Source organism: Plasmodium gonderi (assembly GCF_002157705.1).
Source record: "Plasmodium gonderi DNA, contig: Pgo-contig_790, whole genome shotgun sequence".
In the NCBI taxonomy this organism is placed as follows: Eukaryota; Apicomplexa; class Aconoidasida; order Haemosporida; family Plasmodiidae; genus Plasmodium; species Plasmodium gonderi.
The window spans coordinates 3,614-18,982 of NW_021629519.1; the positions used below are offsets into that span (position 1 = coordinate 3,614).

At 17.4% G+C, this 15,369-nt stretch overlaps 1 protein-coding gene across 1 annotated transcript; it reads left to right on the forward strand.

Annotated features, from left to right (window-relative positions):
- Positions 1–4,853: 4,853 nt before the first annotated feature.
- Positions 4,854–5,896, forward strand: PGO_004325 (variable surface protein; the record flags this gene model as incomplete). The annotated part of the gene is made up of 3 exons (XM_028691461.1): positions 4,854–4,868; positions 4,999–5,391; positions 5,741–5,896. The coding sequence occupies 3 exons, from the start codon at positions 4,854–4,856 to the stop codon at positions 5,894–5,896; spliced, it is 564 nt and encodes a 187-aa protein (XP_028547262.1).
- Positions 5,897–15,369: the final 9,473 nt, after the last annotated feature.

Genomic DNA, 15,369 nt, shown 5'->3' on the forward strand with positions numbered 1-15,369 from the left:
TCAAGATTCATTATACATATAAATTATTCAATACAATGTAATATGACACCTATATAATAATATACATACATTCATTAAAAAAATAAAATTTGTTGCATACTAAAATATGTTTATCATCAATGTTATCAGTGATTTAATTTAACAAATATTTAATAATTTTTCTATAATTTAATAATTAATAAATTATTAATTTGAAAATATTTATTTTTATAAAAATGATATATTCATTACGAATTTTTTTGATATATATTTTATAGAATTCCTTCATTTTATACAGGACATAATTGGCATGCAATATTGAATTATCTCTATATACATATATTACATATGCATTATATAATAATATGTGTTACAATTTAATCATAAATATCAATAATATTTTTAGAATAATTATCTTTTTCTTATTTGTACCATAAAAAAATGTAAAATGTTATTTTTTTTTTCTCATTCGAATATAATCATTAGCTATATTCAACAAATATAATTTTAATTCATTTAATAGTGATAAAAAAGAACATTATAAAATAGAAATAAAAATAAAATATACTTGATAATTACGAAAAATGTTGCATATATATTGGTGCTTTTTATAGTATATTTTATTATTTAGGTAATACAAAGTCATTATTTCATTACGCATTAGTGTTATTTAAGCAATAATGATTAAAATGTAAAGCTATTACAATGACATAACAAAAATATATAATTCACATTAAAAAATATCATTTTATATTTATATATATGCAAAAAAATATATCATATAAATTATTACTAATAAATCGTTCTTGAAATAAATTAATTCTTATAATATAATTGCGTAAAAAGGTGTAAATATAGGCTATAAACTTAAATTACATTACCTAATACAACCAAATAAAATTATGTATAATATTATTCTTATATATTAATTCTGTCGTTAACATAGAATTCATATAGATTAACATAATTCATTTAAACACAATACTATAATATTTCATATAAATATAATGCAGTAGCTAAATACTAAAGAATTAACTCTAAAACTAACAACATTTTACATAGTTTTAATACTTATTATTATACTATCTCTTTTTATAAATAAGGAAACTGTATAATTATCTTCACGTATTATCTTATTATGTGTGTTCTTAGCTTTAATTTTTTTTCTTTTCTAATTTAAATAAATGTATTACTCGTTCACAATATAATATGTGTTTTTTATAATAACATATTATAATTTCACTTTATTATAACCATGTATACTTATAAAACGAAGACTAAAATAAATGGGAGTGACATAATAACTATTAAAATTTAATTTTAAATTGGAAACTTATGTATCAGTCTAGTAATGTGATTGATAAGATAAGCAAGCAAGATTCTTTATACAAAAACATTTTCAAAATTGTGTATGATTTAAAATATTTGTCATGAGATTATATAAATAATTACACGTATATTGGTTGCATATACTGCTATTATGAACAATATTATAAATCTATTATTATTAAGGCAAGTGCCCATATTAAAAACCATTATATTAATTCTATAATATAATTCCAAGTATGTATTTCCCATATGCAGTGCTTATAATTACTTTATTATTTCCTATGGTATATTCTTAAAATTTTAATATATATATCATTTAAATACTAATCTTAACAATATAAATACAATTAATTATTTATCTTGTCACAATTCCCTATGCAATTTTGTAGATGAATAATTTCATATATAAGATCTCTGCAACAGCATATGATAATCAAAAAATGATCCTTATTTTTGTAAATCATTTAAATTAGATATAAACCGAAATAATGTAATAAATTAAATCTTGTGATAAGTTTAAATCTCGAATGTTATTTTCATTCCAACATCAATATCAAATGATATCCTTAAGCCAAATATATAACTAATAACACATTTTATAATTCGATCTATCATCGCATTATCAATGTCAATCTTTTCAATTGTTGCATGTAAAGCTATTTAATATATTATTTTAGCACAATTATAATATCAAATAGAATCTCTAAACACTTTAAAAATGAAGATTTAGGAAACCAAAATTATATTATTAGTATATTTTTTTTTTTTATTAATTAGATCTGGATATATTATTGATGGTTGATATATAAAATAAAAATGAAAAAAAATGAGTGGAAGGGTGTGGATGTATTATGGAATATATTGGATTTTTCATAAGCCTATAACTTTATATATTGGAATAGATAGTGTAATACATTATATAATGCTAAAAACATTTAGTACAAATTATATAATTCTCAGGTATTAGCTCTTTAAACATCTTAAAAAAAGATTGAAGTATTACTGATAGTATAATATTTTTCTTAATAAATTTTTATAAGCATGAATAATTTTTTTTAATATAATGAAACAAAAACAAATATTTATTTGTCAATTTACTAATATATTTCAACATATGTACATTAAAAATTCACGAAGTATAATTTACGCAATGCAGAAAAGTGAAGAAACTATATTATGAATTCATTTCCCAGTTTTCTTATTTTAATAGAATAAATTTTTCTTGAATTCTGTGTATCCATGTAATAAAGAGGTATATTCAAAATAAAATAATAATGCATACTATAGAATAAAAAATTGATACATAAAGAAATTACAAATTATGATATTTAAAGAATTTGTTTTATATATATTAATTGCGTATATATCAGAATGTTTCGTTACAGTGTAATATTTTATAGTGCATGCTAAATTATTAAATATTAACATTAATAATTATTTTTATGTATGTTGTTATTGCATTAGGTAAAACATGATTTAATAATAATCATATCACATTCTGCACAATTAATATATTAATACATAAAATTGTATTACATACAATTTTTATTAGCATGAAAATTGAAGAAAATTATAAGACATATTTTTTTATTACATTTTTTATTTTCATTATATTTACTTTTTTATTGATTTGTAAAATATTATTTCGTTTTTTTATAAACTTATTAGTAGGAATTTTTATTTATACAATTCATTCAATACTTAATTTTTTTTAGGCCTATTATTTTATTCATATATTTTATATAATATAAGAATTAAGCAAAACTCTATAATATAGAATTCTTGTTATTTCTTGAAATGATGCATAAGACTTAAATTTTTTGCAATATATATTTTTCTTCATCAGTATTTTAGAACGTAGTTTTCCCCTTTAATCTTCCATGGAATAAACAAGAAACAAATATACTGAAAAATAATATAATAAAAAATATATATATTAAATATATAATTATTTTAATGATAAAATTATTTTTTTATAATTATGTATAAAAAAAATTTACATTGTGAAAATACATATAACATATAATCAATTATCTTTTTAAAGAATAATGAGCAATATTGACATTAAAAATGTTAAGAAAATTTTATTCATTACATAGATGTATTAAATGAAATTTAGAAAAAAATTAATAATATTTAATTTTTTCGATATTAATATAACATAAAATAAAGATACATAAAACATATATATGTAAAATTAAATACTAAATTTTTATTTCAGCAATGAAATAGTTATTTTAGAAAAAATTAATATTTTCAATGCTCATAATTACATCCTATTATAAGTTATTATAGCTTAATATATATGACATATTTATTATGTATTTGAATAGTTTATGTCCATGTAATATGTATTAAAAAATAAAGAAAAATGAAAAGAGAAATTAATAAATAATATTTTATATATTACTGTCGTAAATTGAAGTAAGAATATATATGTATATATATATACTTTGTTCTTTGTAGAATAAAGTAAGTATTTTATGCATAATTTTATTTTATTAGTTATATATATGATTTATGACATCTCAGAAACATAATATTATTCAATATATTTTTAAAAATATAAATACATGACAAATTTTATAATGTATGTTTTATTTACGGATAAATTTTTATAAAAATAAATATTTTATATATTGAAGTACGGGATTTTTGATTTATATAACAAAATGTTGTTATTATAAAAGTCATTATATTATTATATAAAATATTATATCATTGAGAATATAACAAGTATCACAGGTTATTATAAATATTACAATAATATATTATTCTTATACATATATTGAAATGAGCCCCTCTTAATATTTCAGTCGTATTAATTCATTATAAAATAGAACATTTAATAATATAAATATAATTAATGATAAATGTTTGCATTATTTATTTACATTTTTTAGTATGAGCTATTATATGCTAATATATATTATATTATTAATACATATTTTTAGTTACAGTTAAATAAAATACATCTAGTTTTCCCATAATATGAATTAATTTTCTCCGTTATAACTAACATATAATATAAAATATACGTACACCTAAATTTAAAGTTAAACATACGGACAAATCCTGAATATTAATCCTGAAAACTATAATTATTAAGAAAAACCCATAATTATATGTATATTAAAATTATCAGTGCACAGCATAAATAAATATACGTTCCTTTTTTATTGAGATTACTATTAAAATTATATAGTTTACATATATATGCATACATTTAATATTGTATTTTAGCAGAAGATACCTTTCTGTTTTTTTTTGGTTTTTTAAGTATAATAATTTTTTCTAATATTTCCTTAAAATAATTAATAAAACATAATATTTGTTGCCATATTATTACCACTATACACGATGCTATATAACCATTGTTAATAAAGTACTCAAATGCCTTTTCTCATCTAATACACTATAATAAAGGAATAAACATTATTGTTTAACTAATATTCTTTCATACATTTTAAATAATTTTATTTTTATATTCATAAATATTAGAATTTTTACTAGTAAATTGTCTAAGAAATATAGGCTCATCTAGGATGAAGAAAAATATTGTCAATTTAAATTAATATAACATAAATTACAACACAATTATATTTGTTTACAGAATTTTTGATATATGTAAAAAAATTTATTTCAACCTTGTATAATTCTTATAAAAATATAATTTGTTTTCTAATTTAGTATGCATTTGTAGAGTATTTCCCTAAATGGAAAAGGGCTATAGATACACATAAAAATAATATTAATCAGACTTTAATAAATATATGTATTGAAAAAAGTAATTTTAAGAGTAAAATATCAACTTTTAGTGAAATATGTACTCAAGCTATGCCTTATAATTTTGAAATACATAATAGAGGTAGCAATACATTAGATGAAGCTGCGTGTATATATCTCTTTTATTGGTTATATAAGTATCATCTTATGAATGGAAATAACGATTACGACTTTAAAAATATATATAAAGAATTGATCAGTATATATAATAATATTAATACCGATATCAATATTAGTACGGATTATGAGAAAAATGTTAATGATGATGACTTGAAAAAAATTGCAGTTACATATGATGTTTATAAATGTCTTCATAACACAGATGATAGTGATTAACCTAAAAATGAGGAATTCTGTAAAGCTGTAAGTATCATTAAAGAACAACAAAATATACAAATAGTAAAAATTGACAGTGAAAATAATCATGGCCTGTGTCAAAATCTTTCAAAAATAATATTGCATTTTCTATCATAAATCCAGTTCTTATAATAATAATATTATTATTGCTATTCGTTTTTTATAAGGTTAATCATTATATTATTAATATATATTTATGCTATTATATAACTATCATAAATTTTTTTTTAAAAAATTATCTAATTAAAATTACATTATCAATGAGTAATTTTTTTCTATTTTGAATTAGTTCACTCCATATGGTTCAAGGATATATCATAAAATAAAAGGAGAGAAAAAAAAGTGGAATAATATGCATGAAGAAAATGATATATTAAAAATTTCTGAATTATCAAAATGCAATAATAGAAATACAAACTATGAAATTGTATATAATTTTATATAATTTTACAAATAATAATACAATTCTAAACAAATTTCCTTCTATATGAAAATATATATTGCTCTACTCATAATAAGTGAAGAACAATTCTTGTCATGAATAAACAATAATATTTTATAATACTTATAATAAATTCAATATATATATCAATTTTATATATAGTAAAATAATGATTTATTATAAATAAAACAAGGTACTCATAATGTTATTTGCAATCAAGAAAAATAATAATTAATAATAATATTATATATTTTTTTATCATTCATATTTCAATATAATATATTATTTCTAAATATGATAACTGCTATTTCAATATTCTATATTTTATGTATATAATAATATGTTATATAAGATAATATATTGATAAATATGCAAACAAAATGTTATATTACTTATAATATTCAATTATCTAAAACATTTCATTATAAACAATCATATTTTATGCTATAATATCATTTAAAATAATATCCCTAATAATTATATATATATTATAATAATTAACGTTGTATTATAAATATTATGAAAGAATTGTCATTAATAATCTGATCTATTCCTTTTTTTATGATATTAACATATGAAATTTTATTTAACATTACTTTTGTTGTTATAATGAAGGATATGATATTATAACAGAGAATTTTTATAATACATTTTTTTTTGTTTTATTTATATTTACTTATGTAAGGTCTTTTTTTTTTGTGCATATTTTTATTAATCCTAATATATATATTAGGTTATATAAACTCGTTATATTTTTCATTTTATTCATTTAAATTAAAAATATGTAGGTATTGTATATATTTCTTATTTAAACTATTTTTATATTGAACAATATTATATTTAGAAATCCAGTAAATACAAAATATTTAATAATATTTATATGATATAGCATCTTTTTTTCTTAATATGTGACATTTCTTTTTACAAATTTATAAAAAGATGAAAAAAATGTATATAATTATTTTTTATATATTATCAGTCAAATCTCATATTTTAATATATGTACGCTATTTTCACTAATTTATATATACCTAAAATAAATATAGAAAAGAGACAAATATTGTATTAATGATGTATTTATAAAATATAATATAAATAATAAAAACAATAATGCTAATAATAAAATTAAATGTATAATGAGTAATTTAATCATAATGGCAATGTATTTTTTAATAATATAATTGAATATATTCTAATAAATACAAATTCTATAAAAAATATAATAATATATTTATTATATATAAATATATTAAAATTATTATAAATATGTTATAATTCAAATTATTTATATTAGAAAATTTTCTGTGTACTAAAAGAGAGAATACTTTATGACGATGTAAAATGAATAAGAAATAGCTTATATATAATTAAAGTAACAAATATAACTAATACTTCTGCCTCCTTTTTGATTCGATTAAAAATTGTAAATATATAGGTTGTATTATTCCACAGTACAATAAAACATAAAAGAAAAGTTCACAAAAATAAAATTAAAATAAATATATTCCTAATAATATGACAACAATAGATGAACATTAGCTGAAGTGCATTATAACGAAATAATGGAAAGCTAAACTTCCACCACAAACTCCATAGTATATTATATATAATTTATCACTGCAAATTAACATAATCTATATATTAATTAGATTTTACGTAGAAGATACAAAATGAATTATAAAATGAAGTGTAATTTATATGTTTTATTATGTAAATCATATACATATTATGTTTAGCAAATTTATACTGCTATATTTATATGCATTTATGCAAAGACTTTTTTTATAATGTTCAAATATAAACGCGTCCTTAAATAAAAATATCCATATGTTATTAAGCTAAAGTAGTAGGGACAAAATATATTTTTTGTACTTAATTTGTGCAATATCTCATGATATACATTTTTTTGATATATATATAACGAATAATTCTTGTAAATCTAATAAATGTTATAATCATATAACAGATATACACTTAGATAAAACTAGTTATTATGTTATAATGTAATGAAGCCATAAAAATTATTAATTAAATATACTCTTTTATTTATACAATATTATATATATTCATAAAATAATTATATTTTGAATTAGGAAAAAATTATTATTGGATATTATTCATGATTGTAATTAATAGCATTCACAATAAAAAAAAATAAAAAAATAAATTAAGACAACTAATAAAAATTAATATTATATTGAAAAATAAGTTACAGAAGAAAAAAATAAACAAATTTTTTATGTATTAAACAAATAATTTATGAATATTTAGGCATTATATTATTGAAATTTAGTGTTAGTTGATACAATAAATGATAAAAACATATAGTTATAAAAATTGGGTACTTAATATATAATTAATACATAATTTTAGTTTTCAGCCAAGAATGAAAATATATATCGTTATTACATTCCATGGAGAACACTGTAGTGCGTAAATTCAATAAAATGAACAAGGTTATGTTTAAATACATTTGCACTAAGTACATATAATTACACAAATATAACCATTATACTAAATAGTATGCTTAATCTACTAATATTTATTTCTAAATAATATTTAAGTCATTTTTATATATTGACTCTGAATTTTTTATTTATAATTTGTGTAAATTATAATGATGAATGTTAGCATATTTTGATCAATAAAATATTCTATAAAAAAAAATTACGATAACAAAAAACATATACCCTTAGCATAAAACACTAGGTGTGACTTATTACAACTAAATATGATCTGAATTCTTTAATAACACATGCTTTAGTACTAAATAAATTTATTTTCATTTTGCTGTAGAATTTAAATAAATAAATCTATGTAATAACATTAAATGATTGCCTTTATATATACTTATATATATTACATCTGTTTCCTTAGAGGGAATATGATATTTATAACATCTCTTATATATATAGATTATTATTGAAAATTCTCTTTATATTATTTAACATTATTATATTATTTTACTTTTATTAATTGATTTTTCATATTGTCAATACACAAGAAATAATTCTATTCATGTCCTGAATAGATAGAACAATTTTATTTTAAGTTATATATATAATTTAATAAAAGCATAGAATTTATTAAATATATAATAAATATTTTTTTTTTTTCTTATATTATTAAAACATAAAAATTTATTATAAATGAATTTTATGTCTTGTATTAAATTACATACATCTTTAATAATGAATAGTATAGAAAGTGTTAATGTATGATTACATTATTAACGTTATATAAAATTTTATTTTTTTTTTATATAATTTTGTAATATATTATATGAAATTATGAAGTACAATATATCTTCATAAAAATTTATTTTATAATTCTTAAATACATTATTGATTCCATTCTTAGGTTCATTTTAATTTTTTATTTACCAAATGTAAAAATAATTATAACCATACTAAAAAACAACCACATGCTAATCATATAACAGAATTTATAACACTTTAGATTATAATTTTAAAAATTTTGGTTTAAAATTTGGGCACAGTATGAATAATTTTAACTTTAACTTCCTATATATTGATTTATATTTACGATATATAAAAAATAGATACGTCTGTATTATAAAAGAAAAATATAATATATTGTAAATTTATCAAATTATCAGCAGTACTAAAAAAAATAGTAGATACAATATATTATATCTCACATCATAATAATATGATTAAAATATAAAATTTTATGTATGAACATTGTTTAAAAAACATAAAATCTCCAATAAACGAATATCAAGAAGAGTGTTTCTTATAGTATATTATTATAAAAATATAATAACACAAAAAATAAGAAACTATATATTTTTTTTAGTTAAAAGTAATCGAAAAAGTTATACAAATAGAATAATTTAATAATAGCTGATAAAATGCGCATGTAGGACCCTAAACACATGAAATATAATATTAGGAACAAATTTTATTGTGGCTCTTTTCATATTATAATATATAATATATAGAATATATGATACAATTATTATATAAAACAAATTATGGTATAACACGAAACATAATTAAATTGAGAATGATTGGGATTATATGGAATATATATAAAAATACATTAATACTGATATATTCATTAACGGTTCATTAAAATTTTCAAGCTTTTACATGATTAAATAATAATATATATGCTATAATAAATTGATGATATTATATAATAAAAATTCATACATTTTTTTTGAATTTTGTAAAAAATATATTTCTTTTAATTCTATTGTTCATGTATTGTCAAAGATATACCAAAATAAAATAATGTTAAGAATTTTAAACATCTTATTAAATTATTAATAACAATAAACTACGGATTTATTGGAATAATGAATTATAAAATTATTTAATAAAGGTAGATAATTCAAATCAATATGACATATGTAAACCTTGAAATTAAACTATATTTACTACATTCTTTCCATAATATATTAAAATAGAGATATAATTATATTTTTTACACTATGTGGTTGTGCGCATGCTTAATATATATTTATATTATAATATAATTTATATCAGTAAAAATCCATATGATTCACAATTAATGATTATAAAAAATTATATCGTAAAACTAATATATTTTCTTCTTTAAAATACAAGTATATGGTTAATATAAATTAATATAACCAAACATAATCCAAATATAGAGAAAAATAAAGGATAAATAATCATGTATGAAATCGTATAATTAATATTTATATAAAATATTATTTTTATTTAATTTTTATTTTAAATATTTTATTATTTATTTTAACTTATATCAATTATTAAAATGTATATCTTGTTGTTCATTAAATCATTTTCCGCCTTTTAACTGAAATTGATAGTAATATAGCTAATTTATCATCAGGTATTTTTTATGTTGTATTGTATTAAGAAATTTATATATATATATATATTTAGAGAAATTCTCTATTACATATGAGTGACAATCATCTTATTTGAGTATATATAACAGATTTTATGCTGACTAAACATTATATTATCCCTTATAAATGGAATTCCATATCTCTGTGCGATATCTCTCACATTATAAGGAGATTACTCACTTATATAGTATCTGAAAAAGTATTTATAGTCTTTTTTAGGAAAAAAAAAATTTCACGTTTATATAACATTTCTTAGAATTATTATGTACATGAATTCTGAAATATTTCATGGGGAAAAAATTGATTATATATATACTAATAATACTGATAAAGGGTAAAATGTTTTGAAATATGTTTATAATATGTTTTAAAATTAAAATCATTTCTAAAATAATATTATTGATGCAGATTTTATGTAATCAAGCATTAAAAAAAATTACCATGGATTATATATATATATGTAAAAAGCAAATAAGAGATTGCATTCTATATAATAAGGGAATATCTTATTGCATTATATGATACAAATGGATTTATTAAGGAAAAATTATTAAATTATGAATTTACAAATATAGAACCTTCTCCTAATAAAACATCGAAAAGTATGATTTTTCAAATCCAAATATATTAACCTATGATGTTATGTTCAAGAAAAACATTCAGAAAAAGTGCATAATTTAAAATAAAATAATTAGGTTACTTTGATTAAATGTCATCTAATCATGTGTTCTCACTTAACATAATGCAAATTTTTTATTCCCTTTTCGAGATATTTTTGGCTATTCTTTTTACATTTTATGTAATGTAAGTTCGAATATACAAAAACTGTAATTGTGCGCAAAATTAACATTTTATTTATGTGATTTTAATTAAAATATTAATAAAGTATATATTTTTCATTACTCTTATATATATGGGTTCAATAATATTTGATCATCCATAATATTATATTTTTTAAAATATAAATAAACATAATATTTTTAGAACAAGCGCAAGTTGGAACATACATAGATTGTTCCTGTAATATTTCATATAATATATTACATAATATTGAATGTTATATAAGACGACCATTCATCTCAAAATTCTAAATGTATTGATATCATAATACCACTGATATTTATACATTTATTCACAGAAAAAGAAATCTTATATAATTGATAATTTATACAGAACAATATTATACAATAAATATAATTTAGCATTATAATGCATAAAAAATATATACTAAGAGTCACTAATACATAAATCTTAATGGTGTTTTCGATAAGATGAAAAAATTTAAATATGTTATAATATTATGTTTATAATATAAATTATTTATAATACAAATAAATACAAGAGAATTGTATATTTATTTTAACACAATGTATTACATTTTAATCATTTTATCTTGAGGATTTAACAAAAGTGGCTAAATTCAATCACTAAAGGAATAACAGTATATTTATATATACATTGAATACACTGAAATATATTAAATTTTGTTAAATGTAAAATGTTTGATAAGTCTTAATTTCAATATTAAAAAATGTCAGATATATATGTTAAAATTTAATAACATAAATTTTTTGTATAATAATTGTAAAAATATGATGCAAAAATAGAACTGAATTTTCCTGAAAAATGTTCAAGTAAATTATATTTAGAAATATCCTAATAATTATCCATAAAATAATAATATATATATATAATTTATGATATAGCATATTAACGATTCTGTTTGGTAAAATAATCATATAGAGAATAAAAATATTTGCATACTTATTTCCATAATTTTTCTATTTATTCGTATATAAAAATATATATAAACTACGCGCATCCTCAATGAGAAAAAATAAACTATGGATTAGCATGAATAAGAGAGAAAATATAATATTTATAATAATCAGTAAAAAAGTTATTAATAAAAATATATACGTATATTTGTATTATAGAATAATATTTGAGTTTTTGAGATAGATTTATGCGAATTACATGAGTTAATTTTAAATTCATATATATATTTCTTAATATAAATAAAATTATAATAATGAAAGAGTATTCAATTAACTCATCCTATTGAATTATAAAAGTTCATTTCATATGTAGTTTATATGCGTTGGGGAATATATAATTATGTACTATATATAAAACTCAAGAGTTATAGAAAATTTAATACAATTAAAAATTGTATATTTAGTTAATATAATTTATAGTAATAAACTTTTCTTATAATAAATTTATGAAAATAAGTTAAATTAAAAAATTAAAAATTATGTATTCATTGATATTTATGATAATAATATAAGAATTTAATCAAATATTTAATTAAAATGTAATGCATATGCTTTAATTAAATAAAATTATAAAATATGTTACTTATTTGCATTTCCTATATATTACTGAGATACATGTATCTGTAGTACAAAAATAATAAAGGAATATAAATGTACTTCTTAAATGAGGTTAATTAATTCCATGTATATAATAAATATATGTCTAGTTTTTACACATATTTTTTTACGTTTGTAGAATACATTACAGAATATTAATAGATTCTATTTTTTTTTTATTAATGCATAGGTTTAAATATTATTTGTTAATTCTCAAACATGTATATCATTACAACTATAAAAATATATTGTTTCGCTATGTAATCACATATTTCTATTATACAAAATTATAAAAAAAGATTATAATTAATGTAATTGAGAAAGCAAAAAAAACAATTTCACTATATATATTATATATAATTAAAATTTTCTATATGTAGTAATCATTAATTTTATAATTTATTAATCCATATTCATATATATTTTAATAGTTATATGTATATAGCTATTCTGTTAATAATATTAAAATAACAATATTATAATGAATTAAAAAAAGTACCTTTTATAGTATCCACATTATACACCTTAAAAAGTAAACATAATATACCTATATATATATTTATTTTGGCATTAATTTTTATTATTTTATATGTTATAAATTTTGAGCATATAAATGTTGTTGTATTTTATTTAAATAAATCTATAAAATGTAAAAATAGTTAAATAAGGTATGTAAAATAATTTTATATGATTTTATAATATAAACAATTATATTATTATTAATGTTTCTTATATTGATCAAAGAAAATTTGTATAAAATATGTTCGTATTCAATAAAATATCCTATTCACAATGCTTCTATTAACTTTATATATTCATATTAAAAAAATATATACCATTTTTCCTTCAGAATGTTAAATTATTTTCTTAAATATTATTAAAAGTAATGTTAATATTAAATAGAAAATGATTAAAATGAATAATACATATTATTTATTAAATATTCAAAGTATCATTTGTTATAATATGTTATGCATGTAAAATTAGAAGAAATAAATATAATATATCATTTATAAATGTTAAATAATTTACATATTTTATTATTCTATAAAATATATAAATAATTATAGATATATATAATACATTAAATATATATTTAATAAATTAAAATTAATTAAATTATTATTAATATATATATTATGCTTAAAAGTGCAATAGTCCTAATGTTATTACAATTTATACATATCTGATGATTCTTCCATTAATATCTACGTACTTAGATAAAAATAAATATATATATTAACAAATAATTATGAAAATTATAGAATTCACTTATAAAAGAATATTAATTTTAAATAGTAATTTAAAAAAATGATTTCAATGTGATAAAACTCTTTGAATTATAATTTTTTCATACCTTCAAATGTAACTTCAAAAAATATTGTTAATCACTCATTTATAATAAGAAGAATTAAAATGAAAAATTATTTATATATTATGAATATGACGAATAACCCGTTTGATAATATAATAATATCAGAAAATTGCAATATATCATAAGAGATATGATGGAATATATATATATATATTACTATGTAAGTATAATCTCAGCATTAAATGTTTTTAAATATTTCTATAAATTTAAAAAAGTGTATATGTTGTTTTTAATATTTATTTTTGATTTATAAATTTTATTAAGAAATAACCATTATATTATTTTTTTAATGATATATTTTTCAAATGGATTAATACATTTATTTCGGATATATCCATATTAGTCATTAACCTTTAGAAATCACTATTCTAATAGTACATGAGTTTATTTATCTAATAAATTTTAGGATATTCTTACAGATAAATAAATATGTTATATTGTTCTAGTCAAAATATTAGTTATATATAATTCAACAAAATACATAGTTGTATTTTATTTTTATTAATACTTGTAAAAGCTAAAAATAAATATTTCCTACTGTTGAAATAAAAAGTATATTCTACGTACATATATACACAATCTATAATAGTGAATGTGAAATATATAAAAAAATTTATACATAAAAAACATGCTTAGCATATGCATAAATAATTTCTTATATATAATTTTTATTATACATTAAATTAATAATATTGTTTGTATTAACAATTTTGATCATACACATATTAAAAGTTAATTTATTAAAACAACTTTAACAGCGAAAAACTAATTTATTTTTCGTATAATATATACTTATTAACACATTCATTTATATATAAATTTTTGTAGGATTAAATTATAATAATTTATTTGTTATGTTTTT